Source organism: Phacochoerus africanus, chromosome 15 (genome assembly GCF_016906955.1).
Source record: "Phacochoerus africanus isolate WHEZ1 chromosome 15, ROS_Pafr_v1, whole genome shotgun sequence".
In the NCBI taxonomy this organism is placed as follows: Eukaryota; Metazoa; Chordata; class Mammalia; order Artiodactyla; family Suidae; genus Phacochoerus; species Phacochoerus africanus.
The window spans coordinates 73,715,089-73,731,471 of NC_062558.1; the positions used below are offsets into that span (position 1 = coordinate 73,715,089).

At 54.2% G+C, this 16,383-nt stretch overlaps 1 protein-coding gene across 9 annotated transcripts in view; it reads left to right on the plus strand.

Annotated features, from left to right (window-relative positions):
* COL13A1 (collagen type XIII alpha 1 chain) overlaps positions 1-16,383 on the plus strand; it is a 166,427-nt gene that overhangs the window by 71,700 nt on the left and 78,344 nt on the right. For 8 of the 9 annotated variants that reach the window (XM_047760409.1, XM_047760405.1, XM_047760406.1 and 5 more), the window contains exons 4-7: positions 3,090-3,116; positions 5,578-5,613; positions 8,499-8,525; positions 11,052-11,102. In XM_047760409.1, coding sequence (XP_047616365.1) covers positions 3,090-3,116; positions 5,578-5,613; positions 8,499-8,525; positions 11,052-11,102 — 141 coding nt within the window. The remainder of the gene's footprint in view (positions 1-3,089; positions 3,117-5,577; positions 5,614-8,498; positions 8,526-11,051; positions 11,103-16,383) is intronic. The other variant, XM_047760407.1, reaches the window with a different exon arrangement.

Below are 16,383 nucleotides of genomic sequence, written 5' to 3' on the forward strand. Positions count from 1 at the left end.
GGATGTCTCTTTCTCTGAAAGAATATAAGAAAAACATGATAGAAGTTCCCATCGTGGCTAGGGTTAACGAATCTGACTAGCATCCATGAAGACGCAAGTTCAATCCCTGGCCTTGCTCAGTGGGTTAAGGATCCGGCTTTGCTGTGAGCTGTGCTGTAGGTCTCAGACATGGCTCAGATCCTGCGTTGCTGTGGCTGTGGTGTAGGCCAACAGCTACAGCTCCAATTCCACCCTAGGCTGGGAACCTCCATATACCAAGGGTGCAGCCCTAAAAAAGAAAAAAAAGAAAAAATATGATATCCAGCTGACAGCCCTGGTTGAATGTGATCCTTGCGGAAATACTAGCTAACCCTTACATTGTGTTAGGCGCTGCTGTGCTTTTATGGATAGTGTAATAGAGTGATTGCAAGCAGGGGCTCTGGAGCTAGACCACCTGGTTCCAAATCCTGGCTCTGCCACCTCTAGCTGTACAACCTTAAGTAAGTTACTTTACCTCTCTGTGCCTCAGGTTCCTCACCTATAAAATAGGGTGGTAGTAGTATCTGCTTCAGGTGTTGTGAGGAAAATATGTATTATTATATGTGTGTATGTGTATGTATACATACATATGTATGTGTCTATAATTTTTCTGTTTAGAATATAATTTACTCATTTAAATTCTAGAAACAAAAGGCTTCCCTAGATAATTCCCAAAGACTCTGACAAGACTTTAATTTTTATTTCATTTTATTTCATTCAAAAATTCATTTATTTCATCTTATTTCTACCCTGACTTTGCCCAAGGAACATTTTTGAGTGATGCACAAACTAGATGAGGAAGCAACAGAGGGAGTGAATGGAGAAGAAGGGCAGGAAAACAGGGGATGCAGGGCTGGTGACACCACAACCTCGTGTGGACTCAGCTTTGAGCTTCCTGGTGGGCAGAGCAAAGAGGAAAGCAGAGTTGTTGCAAAAGTCAGGCTGCAGTGAGGTCAGAACATCCCTGGAGGTTGGGTGAAGCACTGCTTTTGCTGGTGCTTAGACCATAGAGAAGTTCCTCTCTTGCGCAGATGATGTTAGTAAATTGCCCCTTCTGTCCCTCTACAGATTAGACCCCCTTGTGGAGTTGGGAACCCTCCTTGCCCCGCCTGCCTCCTGGAATGGGAGGGAGGTGACCACCCCTTGCTGGCCCATCCCTGACAGCACTTAGAAGTGGCAGGAAAAGGGACAAGCTCTGGTTTGAGAACACTGGGTGCCCGGGCCATCTTGGTAGGGCTGGGAAGGAAGGAGGCTGCATTCCCAGGCTCGTGATATCTGCCCTCAGGTTTATTTGTTCACAACCATGAATTAAGGACCTATTAAGAGCTCAGCACTCCTTAAGGCACTGGGGACACATCCATGAACAAAACTGAAAGTGCCCTGCCTGCCTCCTGAGCTTATGGGTTAGGGCCCTAGGGGCACACCCAGCAGAGTGGAGGCCTGAGTCCTGTGCCCATGGGGCTGAGATCCCGAGCTTGGGTCTCTGTGGGGGTTGTCATTGCACCCCTGCCTCGGGGACATCCTCAGGAACAAAGGATGGGGTGGAGGGCATTGTTCCTGGTGCTGTGTGCATTGCAGGTCCAGCCCTGCAGCAGATGGACTTGTCCCCCAATTGGGCATCCCGGTGCTGCTGAGGGTTTATGGGAAGGGCAGGATGTCAGAAGGAGAGAAACTACCCCTGAGGCAGAACTTCTGGAAGGAGGGACATACACCTCCCCCCAGCCCTGGTCTCTTCTATGACAATGCTCAGAGCCTGCTCCCGGCTGGCCCGTCCTGAGTGCTCTCCCTACATTAGCTCATTTAATCCTGAGAGGTGGATATGGTTGTTCTCCATTTACACGATGAGGAAACGGAGATGCAGGGAGGCCAGGCGACTTGTCTAAAGTCACCAACTCGTGACAGCCACGTGGGATGACTCCAGAGCCCTGCTCTTCACTGAAAACCTGCTTCTCCCTTACCAAGACCCCATATCTCTGGAACCCAGGCGCTGGCCAGGGTGGGAGCTTGGTTCCAGAAGCTGTCTCCAGGTGGTCCTCCTGCTCTACAAGGCGCCCCATGACACCCCACGAGGCAGCTCCTAGAGCCGTCTCTCTGCCACCCTCTTATATCTGATCCAGCTGGAGGTGGGGACCAGAGCAAAAAAGATACGACTTTCTCATAACCTGCCTGGTTCCTGGGCCCCCGCGTATGCATATTGCCATGAGAGTAACTATAGGGTCAACATCTGGTTGAATGTTTTCCTCTTTTCAATGGGATTTCAGATCTATCATATGGAGTCTTTAGTCTCCACCAGAATTGTGCTTGGCACAAGTCCTAGGGTTATAAATAAAGGGTTTGAGAAAGACATGGCTGTGGTCGGTGAAGACAGGCTCCCGGAGCCACACAGGACCCCACACATGGTGTGGTCCAGCCTCCTGCCTCACCCCCAGCTGAAGCTGGTTGGAGATATTCAAAGAAGGAAGTCCCAGTGCCCCCTCCCCACCCCTACTGAGGACAAGAGGCCCTCTGGGGAGGCACCCAACCCCTGCTCCATGGTCATGGTCCATTGGCTCAGATGAGACAGGCCCAGCAGAAGTGTCCCAGGCAGACGGGCTTCATTAGAGCAGTCATCTGGCTTCCCTATGTGATAGGACAGGGAAGACCAAGGCCCACCCCCTCGGGCCCTGGAGCAGGTCAGAGCCAGCACACATGGAGGGGTGGCACGTGGGATACTGAGACCCAGAGCCCTGATGATCCTGGAGTTGTGAAGGACAGACAAGAAGGGACAGTGTGCCTTTCTGTTCTCTATGCTTATCTTGGGCCTGGCATAGAAGAGACCCTTGCTGCTGCTTTTCTGAATGAATGAATGAATGAATGAATGAATAATCAATCAGTCAATCAGTCAGTCAATCAGTCCTTGAACTGAAAGGAAGCTTAGTGACTCGGGCCTTCTCTTCATTTCGTTCATAAAGTGACAGAGGCTCATAGAAAGCAAGAGACTCCAAGGTCACACAGCTGGTTGGGCTGTGCAACCATTGGCTATTACCCTACCCTGACCTTCCTAAAAGTCACTCTTTCCTCCTTTATTTCAGGGTCCCGCTGGAAGACCCGGCCTCCCGGTAAGTGGCCTTTGTTTCTTTTTCTCTTTGCATCTCTCTCACAGGCTCTTTCTCAGTCCAAGGACAGGCAAGGTGGGGTGGCTGCTTTCTTCTGGGTGTATCTGGATGGGAGGCCGCTTTCAAGCGTCTTCACCCTCAAGCTGAGGGTGAAGCTCCCTGGCACCTTTCCTGGGGTGCCAGGTAGGCAAATGGCTGCATGCAGACCCCTCCAGGGCTCAATCTGACTTCCAGACTGGTGGCCCTAGGAGGGAGGGCTGGAGGGCCAAGCAGGGAGTCAGCCCCCTAGCTTGCTGGGTGACCTCCTACAAACCAGCTTAGTTAAAGACCTCGATCCCTGCTTTGTGCTCTGCCCTCTAGTAAGAGCAGATGCAAAAATGTTGTTTCTCCACCCATTTCTGAGTGCTAGCGAGGCTGGATCAAGTAACCATGGGGGCTTTGGAACAAAAGTGGAAACAGCACTAATGGCCATCTCTCATTGAGACCTTACAATAGGTGCCAGGCACTATGCTCATCCCTCTTCAGACATTTGAGTTGCTCACCGACCTAATGAAATGGGTTTTATTGTGCCCATTTTATAGGTAAGGAAGCAGAGAGAGGTAAAATACCTTGTCTGATTGTTCAGTCTTCAGGTGTAGACCCATTAGGAGGCCCTGTATTATCACCATCCCCCACTGCTGTTTCCTCTGGTCCGTGTGCGACAGGAGTACCGTCCTTAAAGTTTTCAAAGACATTTCTCTGTGGGGTGGAAATGCATTGTGTACTGCGTACCATGAGGCCTTGGATGGGTAGTGGCTCGGGCAAGATGCTGCAGCCAACCAGAGGGCTGACGTGGGCGTGGAGGGGGAGCCAGGCCGCCATCCGTCCCTGCCCTGGAGGCCACATCCATTGGATTCCAGAGCCTTCTGTGCATCCATCCCTCTTATCCCAATTACTCCTCTTCTAGACAGGAATTACACTGCAACCTTTTGACTAAACCATCAGCTTCTAGAATTCTTGTCCAGCAATGACTTCCTTAATGAAATGCATGTGGGAGAATGTTTAGCCTTGAAAATGAAAACTCTCCCAGCGAGAACAAGCCCTGGAGCAAGGAGGACAGTTGGGACAGACTCGGTCCCATGAAATCCAAGGAGGGGAAAAAATCAGATGACTAGAGGAATGTGGGCAGACATTGCTTTTTTTTCTCACAACGTCCACCTTTAAAAAGCATTTGGGGGCAATTTGCAGAGCAGGGGCTGCCACACGGGCTTTCCAATCTCTGGCCATTCCATGCCTGTCCCTAACCTGAGCATTTTATGGCTGGGACTGCTAAGACCATTAGTTTTAAAAAAGAAATGAAGAGGAACCAAAACACACGTCCTGCAATATCATTCAAAAGCCCAAGAACGAGTGGGCTGCCGGGAGGTCACAGCCGATGACCAGCAGGCCTAGCGTCCTCAGCAGGAGGGGTCACAGTCCTGTTCGTATTTCCACGTGAAGGGACCTCGGAGTGACCCACAAAAGGATTCGCTGTCGCTGGCCCCTTGTGAAATGCAAAAGCGCCAAGTACACACATGCTTATAAAAGGCACTTGCCAGTGGCCATGCTGGGCTCGCTCCGTGTAGGTGCAGTTGACACAGCACTCACGGGGAGCCAGACACCTGGACTTAGCTTTCTGGAGCCACTGTCTTGTGGCATCCTCCCAGCAGCCCCCAGAGAGAGACAAGGATGCTCAGGGATGTTCAGGAAACAGATCCATGCTTATAACACTTGCTGCATGCCTGTCGCTCTTCCCCAAAGTCGAATGCTTTACTAAAGACACTGGTCAGTCTTGACAGTGAACCCCTAAGAGGAGCCTAATTCCGAGCCGGTTGCTCTTCCCTGGTGCATCCACGTACGTCTTGAGATGCTGATCGCCCACATTTTGCCTAAGTGGGCTCAGCAGACATAGCATCACCCCAGAAATGCCCACCCTTCAAGGGGAACCCACACACCCAGGTCTCTCCTGTCCAGGCGGTCAGGTCAAACACCATCTGATTTTCAGCCCCTCTTGCTTTTTGTCCCTTCCAGGCTCCCGGCAAACCCCAAGCCCCACCCCAGATTTTATGCGTCTGCACACATATGATTGCAAAAAAATATTCTCCACCAAAAAGGGGAGGAACAGAATTTAATAAGCAGATTTCCAGAGGGAGAAGTAACCCCTGGCTGCAAAACAAAGCGGTTCCCTCTGAGCAGCTGAAACTCGTGATGGGGCTGAATCCACATGGCGCCGCTCTTAGTGCTAGGGGTGGCGGCGGGGAGGGGCAGGGCTCTGTTGGTATCCTTCACAGACAGAGGGCCTGGGAAGGAGCTGGGGATCATTGACGCCTGGGAATCATCCCAAGGGCTCCTGCAAACCAGGTCTTGGGTGGGTAGCTAGCCACGGGAACCCTCACATGCTGGCCCGGTTCCAGCCTCATCTAATTGTTTCTGCCTCCTTCATCAGGGGGACAAAGGTGCCATTGGGATGCCCGGACGTGTGGTGAGTTGGGGCGTCTGTATCTGCTCGGGTGGCCGTGGCTTGCTTCCCCACGCTGGCCTGTCCTGCACACCATGGTGAGGCGTTGCCTGCCCCACCCCAAGGAGGGGGTCGGACCCCTCTCTTCTGCCGCAGCCGCCCAGGTCGGCTTCAGAGAGAGATGCACAAGAAGATGGGGAAAGTTTTATTCTGATTCTTCAGACCTTTTTTCTTTTTTCTTTGTTTCTTTTTTTTTTTTTGTCTTTTTGTCTTTTTAGGGCCGTCCCCACAGCATATGGAGGTTCCCAGGCTAGGGGTCTAATCGGAACTGTAGCTGCCAGCCTATGCCAGAGCCACAGCAACGCGGGATCTGAGCTATGTCTGCGACCTACACAGTACAGCTTTACTCTCCAGAGGGCCGCAGTGGCAAAGAAAAAGTCCAAGCAGCACATGAGTAAAGCTCTATGCCAGTCACTCCTGAGGACTCCCGCCCACTCTACCCCCTCCGCACCCCCCTGCCTGAGGCTGGCAGCTCACCCTCAGGTTTTTAGCTTCTCCTGCCTGCATCCCCCAGCAAAAGCAGAAAGTTTGCAAGAAATGTAGAAATGGCAGTGGAGCCAGCATCTGGAGGCGTCTTCCCTAGACAGAGGCTAGAAGATGGTGTAGACAGGGCTTGCTTCCAGGCAGTGCCTCCAAATCCTCCCCCTGGAGGCCGGGAGTTAAAATGTGTAAGGTTTCTTACTGAAAAACTAAGATGACAAAAGGGAACGTTTCCTTGGGAGCATGTATCTCAGAATTGGGGAGCTCGGCCCTAGGATTGGAGGTTCCAGCACCAGGGTTTTTCCTGGTGGCTTCCAGCATCCAGGGGTCTAGCAAGGGCAGCATAGGTGCTTGGTGGCAGCCTAAAGCAGTGATGGCCACACGCCAGCCTCCCCACCCCCGGCCTAGTCCAGGACGTGGCCCGAGCTCCTCTCCCCATCTGACCTCTAACTCCCCACCAGCCGCCAGCCTCAGGTGCCCCCTGACCAGCCCAGTGCCATCCTTCCATGTCACTCATGTGCTCTGCCGCATAACCTCACCTCCTGGGCTGGGTTGACCTTAAGCCTGGGAATGGCATCCTATGTGAGTCTGCTGGCCTGGTGTGAGCCTGGTGCTTGGAGAAAAGGCCCCAGATCATAGCTAACACTTGAATGTGCTACCTGTGTCCTGGGCGTTGAGCTGAGGACCTTACACACATCAGCTCATTCGGTCCTCACCAGAACCACGCAGGGTGGGCACTGTCCACACCCATTGTTCAGATGAGAAAACTGAGGCATGAATATTAAGCCTCTGTCCCAAGGTCACCAGTCCAGGAAGTGGCTGATCACCAGGCTTTAATCCAGACAAGCTGACTCTAAACCTGTGCTCTTGATCCCAACAGTGTGATGCCAGTGGAGGGGGTGGGGTACCCCCCCTCCACTGGCATCACAGCTCCAAGGAGGGTCTGATCCTTAGATGAAGCCACAGCCCTGGGCCCAGAACCTGGGACGTTTCAGAGGTTCAGGACAAGCATTCCATGTCACAGGGCTTTGAGCTCCCCAGGGCCCACCCAAGAAGTGGAGGCTGGGAGCCCTGGGCCACCCCACGTGTGGCTCTCCCGCCACTTCCCAGACCCCAGCCCTGCGGAATTCCTGCCCAGCCCTGTCTCTCTGCTTCAGTTCTCTCATTGCACACCCTGAGCCACCCCCGCTCAAGCTGTCACTGGGTCCTTCCCTGTGTAGAGTAGCCAGCCTTTCTCGGGGGCTCGCCACTGGGGGCCCTGGGCCAGGCACTTTCTCCACCCTGGCCCTCCAGGATCCCGTTTCTCAAGGAGCACATCAAGACTCCTGTTGCCCATGATTCAGGTGGATTTGGGTCTCATCCTCAATCTGACTGTCAGACATCAAAGTCCTTGCTCCTAACAGGTCAGCTTCAGGGGTCTGTGTAATGTGCAAAGCAGTCCCTCCAGGCCTACCCCTGACCCTGCCCTCCTCCTTGGGCTCTGTAGCTGTGTCTCCCCCTGGAAGTGTCCATCTGAGCCTAGTTCTGACCCACAGTGATGGGGACAGTAGGGGAGCCACAGGAGGCCTCCCCGTTTCCTTCTACACAAAGCTCTTTCAAACCATTTTGGTGCTTTCCTGCTGCTTGTGCTATTTTAAATGTGACAACGGGCCCATTTGGCTGCCCAGGAGGAGTCCTGGCGTGAGCCACCTGGTAAAGGACTGGGACTGGGGTGGCCGGGGGGCAGGGTGGTGGCGGAGGCTGCAAAATGCCTGAGTTGTTCCCCTGATCACCAGAGGGAGCGCCACTGGCTGCTGTGGATGAGGGGGCTTCGGTCTGTCTGTCCACTCAGCACTGTGGGTACAGGGGCCCTTGGTCACTACCCAGTTTCCCCTGCATCCCGGACCCACCCATCCCCCATCCTCCCAGATGTGTGTGTCCTTCTCTGTCCTCTACTCCTCCCTGTCCCCTCTCGTGTCTTGCCTGGCTGGCCCTAACGACTCCTGGCACGTCCAGCTTGGCAAAGTGTTGTGCTTGGCGTTCAGCTGGACCTCAGAACCAGCTAGACTCCACCTCATAGCACCTTCTTGAGGAAGGTCCCTCCCACTCCCACCCCCTCCCCCACGTGACAGGCAGCTGGGGGTGACGGCTCCTCAGGCGATTTTCTGAGGCAATAGCCACCCACTTACTGTGATTGTCTGATTGTCGCTGGCGGGACCTGTCGTATGTCTGCATCTGTGTTTTGTTTTGTTTCTTATTTCACGGTGATTTCTTTTGTTCAGGCATTTGTGCCATTAACACGAATTCTTGTGTGTGTGCCTTTCTCATCCTTTCTTTTTTCTCTTCCCCTCTCTCCTCCCCGCACCCCGTGTTGCATGTGGCTGCCCCAGGGAGCAAAGGGCCAACCAGGCGAGAAGGTGAGTCCACACTGTCCCCTCCACGCCTCTGCCCCAGCCTCCGCCTCCACCCTCGCCCCCAGACACTTAGGGGGCTTTCAGAGACCCCCCCATCCCAGCCCTCCTCCTGGCACACAGCCCGAGTAGAGCGTGTGAGCCTGGCCTGCACTGTCCTCGCAGCCTCTCACAGCCAGGTTTCCTGACAGCTTCTACACCATCCAGCGTCTTGGGATTCTCGGGCTAAGTCCCAGCTTCCCTGGTGGAGGGGGTCTCCTGGGCCCGCAGAGGCTGCATGTGGGCTCTTGGCTGGGATTTTGGCCTTTGGCAGTGACCCTCCCAGAGGCAGGGAGAGCACCAAGTGCTATTTTGTGTCACTGGTTCTAACCCCTTCCCAGCCCCTCCCTGGTCCCTCAGGCTTGGGCCCTGTGCTGCCCCAGAGAGTGCCCCACGGAAACACCCAGCAAGCCCCCTGGGGTTGTCGAGTGGAGCTCCCAGAAGCCCAAGAGACCATCCTGGAACCTCAGCCCTGGGGGTTCTGAGGGATTAGAGAGAGAACACAGCCAACCAGCTCACTCTACAGATGAGGAACCCGAGGCCCAGGCAGGGCGTGGGGCTTGGCCAAGGTGGCACAGCAACAGTGATGAGCAGAGGCTGGAAGCAGACCTCTGGGTACCAGCTCGGCACTTTCTTGCCTGGACATCACAGTGTGTATTTCTGCAACAGTCTCCCCGCCTCCAAAATAACAATGACAACAGGAATAATAGCAGCTCCCCTGTGTTAAGCACCAACTGTGTCAGGTGCAGTTTTAAATGTTTTCGTTCTGATCTCCCAATTAACACTGACACAGCCCTTCCAGGGAGGCTTTAGTATTCTCAGGAGAGGGAACTGAAGCACAGAGAGGCAAGGTCACTGTATCCCAAGTCACACAGCAGAAAGTGACAGAGCTGGAGAGGAACCCCAGGATGCCTGACTCCAAGGCAGGGCCCTTCATCACTGTGCTATGCTGTCCTCTACATGGAAGAAAGACTATGGGTCTCACCCGCACAGGGGCCTAAACTACCCAGGAGAAGGACAGGGGACACAATCACTGTATAAGGACAAGGGCAGACACTTGCTAGCCCCTTTGTGGACCGGGCGTTCTTTTAAAACTTTATCGCATAAAATTTTCCCATCTGCCCTATGAGACAGGTGCCACGTTACAGATAAGGACACTGTGGCAGAGAAAAGTCAAGTAGCCCAAGGTCAGCTGGGTGGAGGAGGGGAGTAGAGCTGGGCTTCAAACCCAAGCAATCTGACTCCTAACCTTCCCACTACACTGCCTAGGATAAAAGTTATTATATAAGCGCAATGGCATCAACTGTTACTAATTGGAAATCACCCCTGACTTGCGTGTGAGGCATGGCATTTTACAATTGCATTTCTGTCCCTTGCCCCATAAGGGCAGCAGTGCCATGCTCAGCATCACCTTCACAGAGGAGGTATGGGGGTGGCGAGCTCAGCGAGGTTCCCTGATGGCAGAGCAAAGCCTGAAAGTGAGACCCTGGGCGTCCCCTTTGCCAGGAGGGGTAGACTCCTGGTGTGAAGCAGCATCCTGCCTTCCTCGCAGCCGGGCACAGTCTAGATCCTTCTGCCAGAGCATCACCTGTCAACTCCACCTGTGTTCCATACACCCCTCACTCTCCCTCTGCCACCCCTCCCACACCCCAACACACACACACACACACACACACACACACACACACACACACACACGGATTTATCTAGGCAGCTGGACCACCCTGCATTGCACTTTGAGCCCCCAGCCCAGCATCCAGCATCCTCTCTGGGCTGAAAACTCTGCCCCAGACTTAACCCCTCTGTGTCACTCTCACACCGGGGCTCGGAGTCCAGGGCAGCTCCAACCTTCAACTTCAGGGCTGCTGGGCCCACACAGCACGTGTGTGTCTTGTCCCCACCCTCTGTTTACAGCAGCACAGCACTACCGCCCACTGCTGCCACTCGCCAGTCACAGGGTATGCAGCCGCGTGGGCATCTGGGGCCCGGGAAGAAGACCTCCAGGGTTTTGAAGCTTAGCTGGGGCAGGCTGGGGAACGTGCTGAGCCAGGCCCTGTGGGGAGGCCTCTGGGGCCTGAGCAGCCTTGGCTGAGCTGAGTGCCCCTCCCTCTCCCCCTCCCTTCCTCCCTGTGCTGCCCATCACCCCACTGAATCCTCTTCTCCCACTTGGCTTCCGGGCCTGGGGTCCCGCCGCCCCTTCCCTGGTCCCCACATGGTGTGCTCTCACTCACATCCCTTCTCTCGTCTTTCCTCCTGCTCCCCCACTGCCTTTCTCAATCCTTCCCGAATGTTCCATTTGCCCCCTTTGCGTCTCCTCTCGTCTGGGTCCCGCATCTTCCTCCACGTCCTGTGCCCCACTCTGTCCTCTGGCCTCTGGCTCTTGGTTCCCCCTGAGCCTCGCCCTCTCCACCTTCCCCACCTGCCAGCTGTTCCCTTCTACTCTTCCCCACCCCTCTCCCCCCTCCCCCTCCTCCCTCTTTCTCTCCCCCACAGGGCGCCCCAGGAGATGCCGGGATGTCCATCATCGGTCCCCGTGGCCCCCCTGTAAGTGGTTTTTGCCCTTCTGGAGGGAGGGATGGGTGAGTTCCTAAAAACAGCTGGGTGGGTTGTGGGGAGCACAAGTCCTGGCCGTGCCCCTGGGTGTGACGGCCACCACAGGGGATGCGGTCAGCCAGGCCAGCCTCAGTGCTGCTATTGATGCTAAAGAAAGTGGCCTGACTAAATATACCTAATTACAGCCTCTCGGGAGGGTTCACAAGGACCTCCCTTCTAGCCACAAGATGACAGCAGCTATGAGGCAGCCCTGCTGTTTCCAGGCTGAGGGAGACAGTGCTGGCTCTTCTCCAGAGGGGTGCTCCAGCTTTTGGGGGGAACAAGCCTTGTTTCCAGAAGCCTGTTGAGCAGATACTCAGCATCCAGATTTCCTGACCCAGGCACCCACTCCTGGTCTTGGCAGATCCCAACCCACATCGGCCCTAAAAGGCTCCTTTGTGTGCTCAGGGCTGGATCCTGGGTCCCGCGACCGTCCCCGCAGTGGCTGGGGGCTTGGAAAAATCAGAGAGGCTTCCTCCTTTGGGACCAAAATGGGGGCGTGGGTGATGCTGCGGAAAGATATCATGAATCTGGGAAGGAGGGCTGGTTGTTTTTCTCAGAGTGTCCGACCCACGGGGCTTCAATAAAATCACAAGTGTCAGGGTGGAAAGGGCCTCCGTGCTGGTCTAACACAGCCCTCTTGGAAGGGGAAACGGAGGCCTGGGGGCATGGGGAGGGGGCTTGGCCAGGATCCCACACATAGAGGCTGGGGCAGGATTAGAACCCAGGGCCTCTAGCACTTAGGGCTTCCCCCACAGCAACAGTCTGTGGTCTCCATGCTCTGCTGCACTCTTCTCCTGACCCGCCGTGTGTGGTGAGAGCAGGGGACACAGCCTCCCGGAGCCTAGCCCAGTGGGTGGATGAAGTCCGCTGCCCACCCCGTGCCTTCAGGGGGACGTAGGAGTCTTGGGCCCACGGACACAGGAGTGGGGTCGGAGAGCAAATTGCTAAGCTACATCCCAGGAGGGGGGCCCTGATGGCTAAGCAGCCAGGATGGGGCGGTGGTGAGAGCTGGGATCAGAGAAAGAAGCCAAAAGAAGGAGCTGGGGAGCAGGGCTGGTGGGCAGGTCGGGGGTCTGGGCTGGAGGCAGGTTGAAGGGGCCTGGGCTGCATAGACAGGTTTCCTCCAGCTCAGAGCACGCGGCAGCACTGAGGGCAGATCGTGCACTTACTCTGTGACAGGCAGGATCCTAAAACCCTCACACCTAGAAGCTCACTTAATCCTCACGCGAACCCCACACGTAGGTGCTGTTAGCACCTCCACCTTGTAGCTGAGAAAAGTGAAGCACCAAGAGGTTCAGGGTCTTGCCACAGGTCACACAAGAGAGGGTGGCCATGCTGGGATTTGACCACAGCCCGGGCCGTGTGCTCAGAGTCTGCATTCTGACCCCCGCTGCTGCTGCAGCAGCCCGCCAGCCCCATCCCCTGTGCTTCTGGGCTCGTGCAGCTGCTGCCTGATGGGCTATAAGCCTCCTCGTGTATCGGGGGAGCCACAGCGTGGATGCCCTGAACCCAGGTGTTTCTGACAAAGATGATACCCAGACAGGGGGCGACTAGGAGAAGGGAGGGTCACAGAGAAAGACGCCCCACCCTGGTTCCAGCAGCAAGGACCAAGCCTGGGGTGGGCCTGTTAGAAGCACAGGGGAGTGACACAGAATACAGGCCCTTCCCTCTGGCCACCCTCTGCCTCACAGACGACCACAGATGTTCAATTACGCCGCTCCTCTCACCCCCTCTAAGCAGCATCTTTCAGCAGAGTCATGTCAGTGGCCCCCTAGAAGTGGTTGAAAGGGCCCCATTTCTGGAGAATGTGCTCTGGGGCAGGGGGGCAGTGTTTGCCTCTGCTCCCCCTGCTTCCAGCCCAGGATACATAAATATACCTTCTGTGCCAAACTTGGTTCCAGTTGTGAAAATTACCTTCCGTTCCAGTAACAGCGATAGCTTCCGTCTGCCAGACACCTGGGAGACACACGGGGTCCTATACTGAAAGCCCGTGTGGGTGCCAGCCTCCTCCAGTGTCCCCAGGAAGCTGTGAGACAGGTCCCGCCAGCCCATTTCACAGAGAGGGAAACAGGTTCATAACTGGCCTGCAGTGGAAAGGGCCCTGGTGGCTTCATTCCAAAGCCAGCATTCTTTCCCCAACACCCCCTTCCATGTTTTAAGCTCTACTGTTTAAAAAGGATATTTACCTTTTTTAAGGAGAAAAAAAAAAAAACCTCCTCCCCGTGAGTGTTGTGTGGGTGGTAGGGGGAAGCTTTTCCTCTGACTTTGGCCCGTGTGTGACCATCACCCAGACGGATGGCCGGGGCCACCCCTGCTGAGCCCTCGCTAGCCACCAGGGCAACCCCCTCAGCGCCTCGCAGGAAGCCGCCTAGAGCTGCGGAGAGCCGGAGACCGCAGAAGGCAAAGGGGCTGATTGCAGTTAAGGAGTAGAGGTCAAGTGGGCAAGCCCTCTGCGGCCGCGGATGATGGAGAACATGTGGCTTTCCACTCAGCCAGGAAGGGCCCAGAATACATGCTGCTAATGAGAACCAGCCTTGCCGCTCTCAGGGGCTACCTACCCCCTCTCTTGGAGCTTTATAAACAGTCCATGCAATGGGGAAACCATCAGGTGCTTTGGTTAAGGGTGGTTCACATTCCAACGAGTCAAGATGCCCGAGGAGGGCGCCCCACTAAATTGAGCGGGAGGCTAGGTCACTGGCTGCCCAGCAGGCACTGGGAAGGTGCCCTGTCAGACTAGGAAACGCCCTCCCTCTCAAGGGAGCTGGTTCCTTCCCGGAGGCCCCAGCCTCTTTTCGCGGCCCAGGAGGAACTATCTGAACTTCAGTGAGACACTCCATGCCAGGTTGGTACCCTACCAAGTGTTTCTTTGTTTATTCATTCCATTAATACTTGTCAGTTACCTACTGCATCCTAGGTGCCTGGCAGACGATGCAAACCTGACTTCTTGCCCCTTTGCAGAGAGAAGCTGTATCCCATAGTGATTATGATACAGTCAGCGCTCAGCTGGGGATGGTTAGGGAGCTATGGGGACACAGGGGAGCACATGACTAGCAGTGAGGCCACGCAGCGAAGGCTTCCTGGAGGAAGAGGTAACTTCCCAGAGGAGCAGAGGCCCCAGGCAACAAGGCTGGGGAGGAGCACTGAGCCTCCAAGGCAGGAGCAGTTGCTATAAATTCCTGGAGAAATGAGGCAAGTTCTTCCCAGAGCAAAGCAAGAGCAAGGATGATGAGGGAGAGACTGGCGAGAGAGCACAGCCCAGTCGGGAAGGATACGATGTTCAGGGGTCTGGGCTTCATCCCCAGGGTTGTGTTCCTCTGAGAAGGGACATGATTGATTTGCAGTTTCAGAAGCTCCCCTGGTCCACAGTGTGGAACACTCCAGTGTGTTTAGAAGAGGCTGGGGAGGGGGGCACGGTAGTTGTAAGACCTTTGGAATTGTCAGAGCCTGGATTGGAGCATAGTCAGGGGGGCGGGTGGGAGGACTGGTCTGGTGAGATGTTTTGCAGGTGAAATTGACAGAATTTAGTGATGGTAGGAGCTCGAGGTGGCCCCACGTTTGGGACTTGAGTAACAGCGCACACAGTGGCGCCCTTCCCCAGAAGGAGGAGCCAATTTTGCGGGAGTGGTGAGGAGGAGATGAGTTTAATCTGAAAGTGAGGGATTTGACATATCCTTGTAATATACAGAGATGTTTAGGTCTCCATTTGCTGCTGGAGCTCAGAGCGGGTGGACATGTCTCCCAAGGGTGGGTCATGCACCCGGTCCCAAATCTGTGTTCAGCAGCACCACGTAGCAAGCTTCAGGGGGGGCTGCGGTGGGAGTATTTACAGAAATTGGCAAAGGCTGCGCCAAGCAGGGCTCTCTTCCTCCACTCTCCCCCAACCCAGACCGTGATTCAACATTTACCAGCGCAGAGTCTTGTTTGAAAGGCAGTCAGAACTGACTTGTGCTGGGGGAGGGAAAATAAGGCAGATCCATGACTGGCCCTCTTCCAGGGCTCAGATAGGAGGGAAGAGAGAGTTCCCGGAGGGATCTCTCCATCCAGAAACATCAGTTCGGGGAGTTCCCATCGTGGCTCAGTGGTTAACGAATCCAACTAGGAACCATGAGGTTGTGGGTTCGATCCCTGGCCTTGCTCAGTGGGTTAAGGATCCAGTGTTGCCTTGAGCCGTGGTGGAGGTCGCAGACGCAGCTTGGATCCCGCATTGCTGTGGCTCTGGTGTAGGCTGGCGGCTGCAACTCCAATTACACTTCTAGCCTGGGAACCTCCATATGCCATGGAAGCAGCCCTAAAAAGGCAAAGGAAAAAAAAAAAAAGGGAAACAGCAGTTTGTCGATGTTGCTTTAAGCTACACAAATGCAGGCAGGAGGAAGGTAAGGTGATGTACACACAGGCATCCACTTCCAAATATCCTGGATCCACTTGGCACCCTCTCTGCCCCAGTCTTGAATTAAGGGGAGAGATTTTAGCAACATAAATCTTATGTCCCTTGTTCTTGTGTAGAAGGCTATAACATTAATCCATAAATGAGTCTACATATCTATAATCCATCATTTTTTTTTTCCAAATCCAACCCTCATTTTTTAATAAAACACTTTCAGGAACCAAGGAATAGAATGGATTTCTCTAATTGATAATCCATCATTTTAACACAGTCCTAACACAAGTGAGTTTTGGGGATAGGGTTAAGAGTTTAACAAAATAATATTCAATTTCAGAGTTCCCATCATGGCTCAGCGGAAATGAATCTGACTAGTATCCATGAGGACACAGGTTCAATCCCTGGTCTCTCTCAGTGAGTTAAGGATCTGGCATTGCCATGAGCTGTGGTGAAGGTCGCAGATGCAGCTCAGATGCCATATCGCATTGCTGTGGCTGTGGCGTAGACTAGTGGCTACAGCTCCGATTCAACCCCTAGCCTGGAAACCTCCATAAGCTGTGGGTGTGGCCCTAAAAAGACAAATAATAATACTAAAATAATAATAGTGATATTCACTTTTCTTTGGGAAAAAAGAAAAGCTTGTGAGCATGTCAGGAAAATTCTGCAAAATAGAGTAAAGGGGTAGGAGAGGAGGAGACGAGTTCTGCTAGATACCAGAACGTGTTCTAGAAACAGAGGAATTAATACAACAAATGGAACTGAAGTAAAGCCAAATGCAGCTGGGAATTTGGTCCATGATAAAGGCTCCATTTCACAACAGAAAGAGAAAATAGACTGTACAGGAAATGA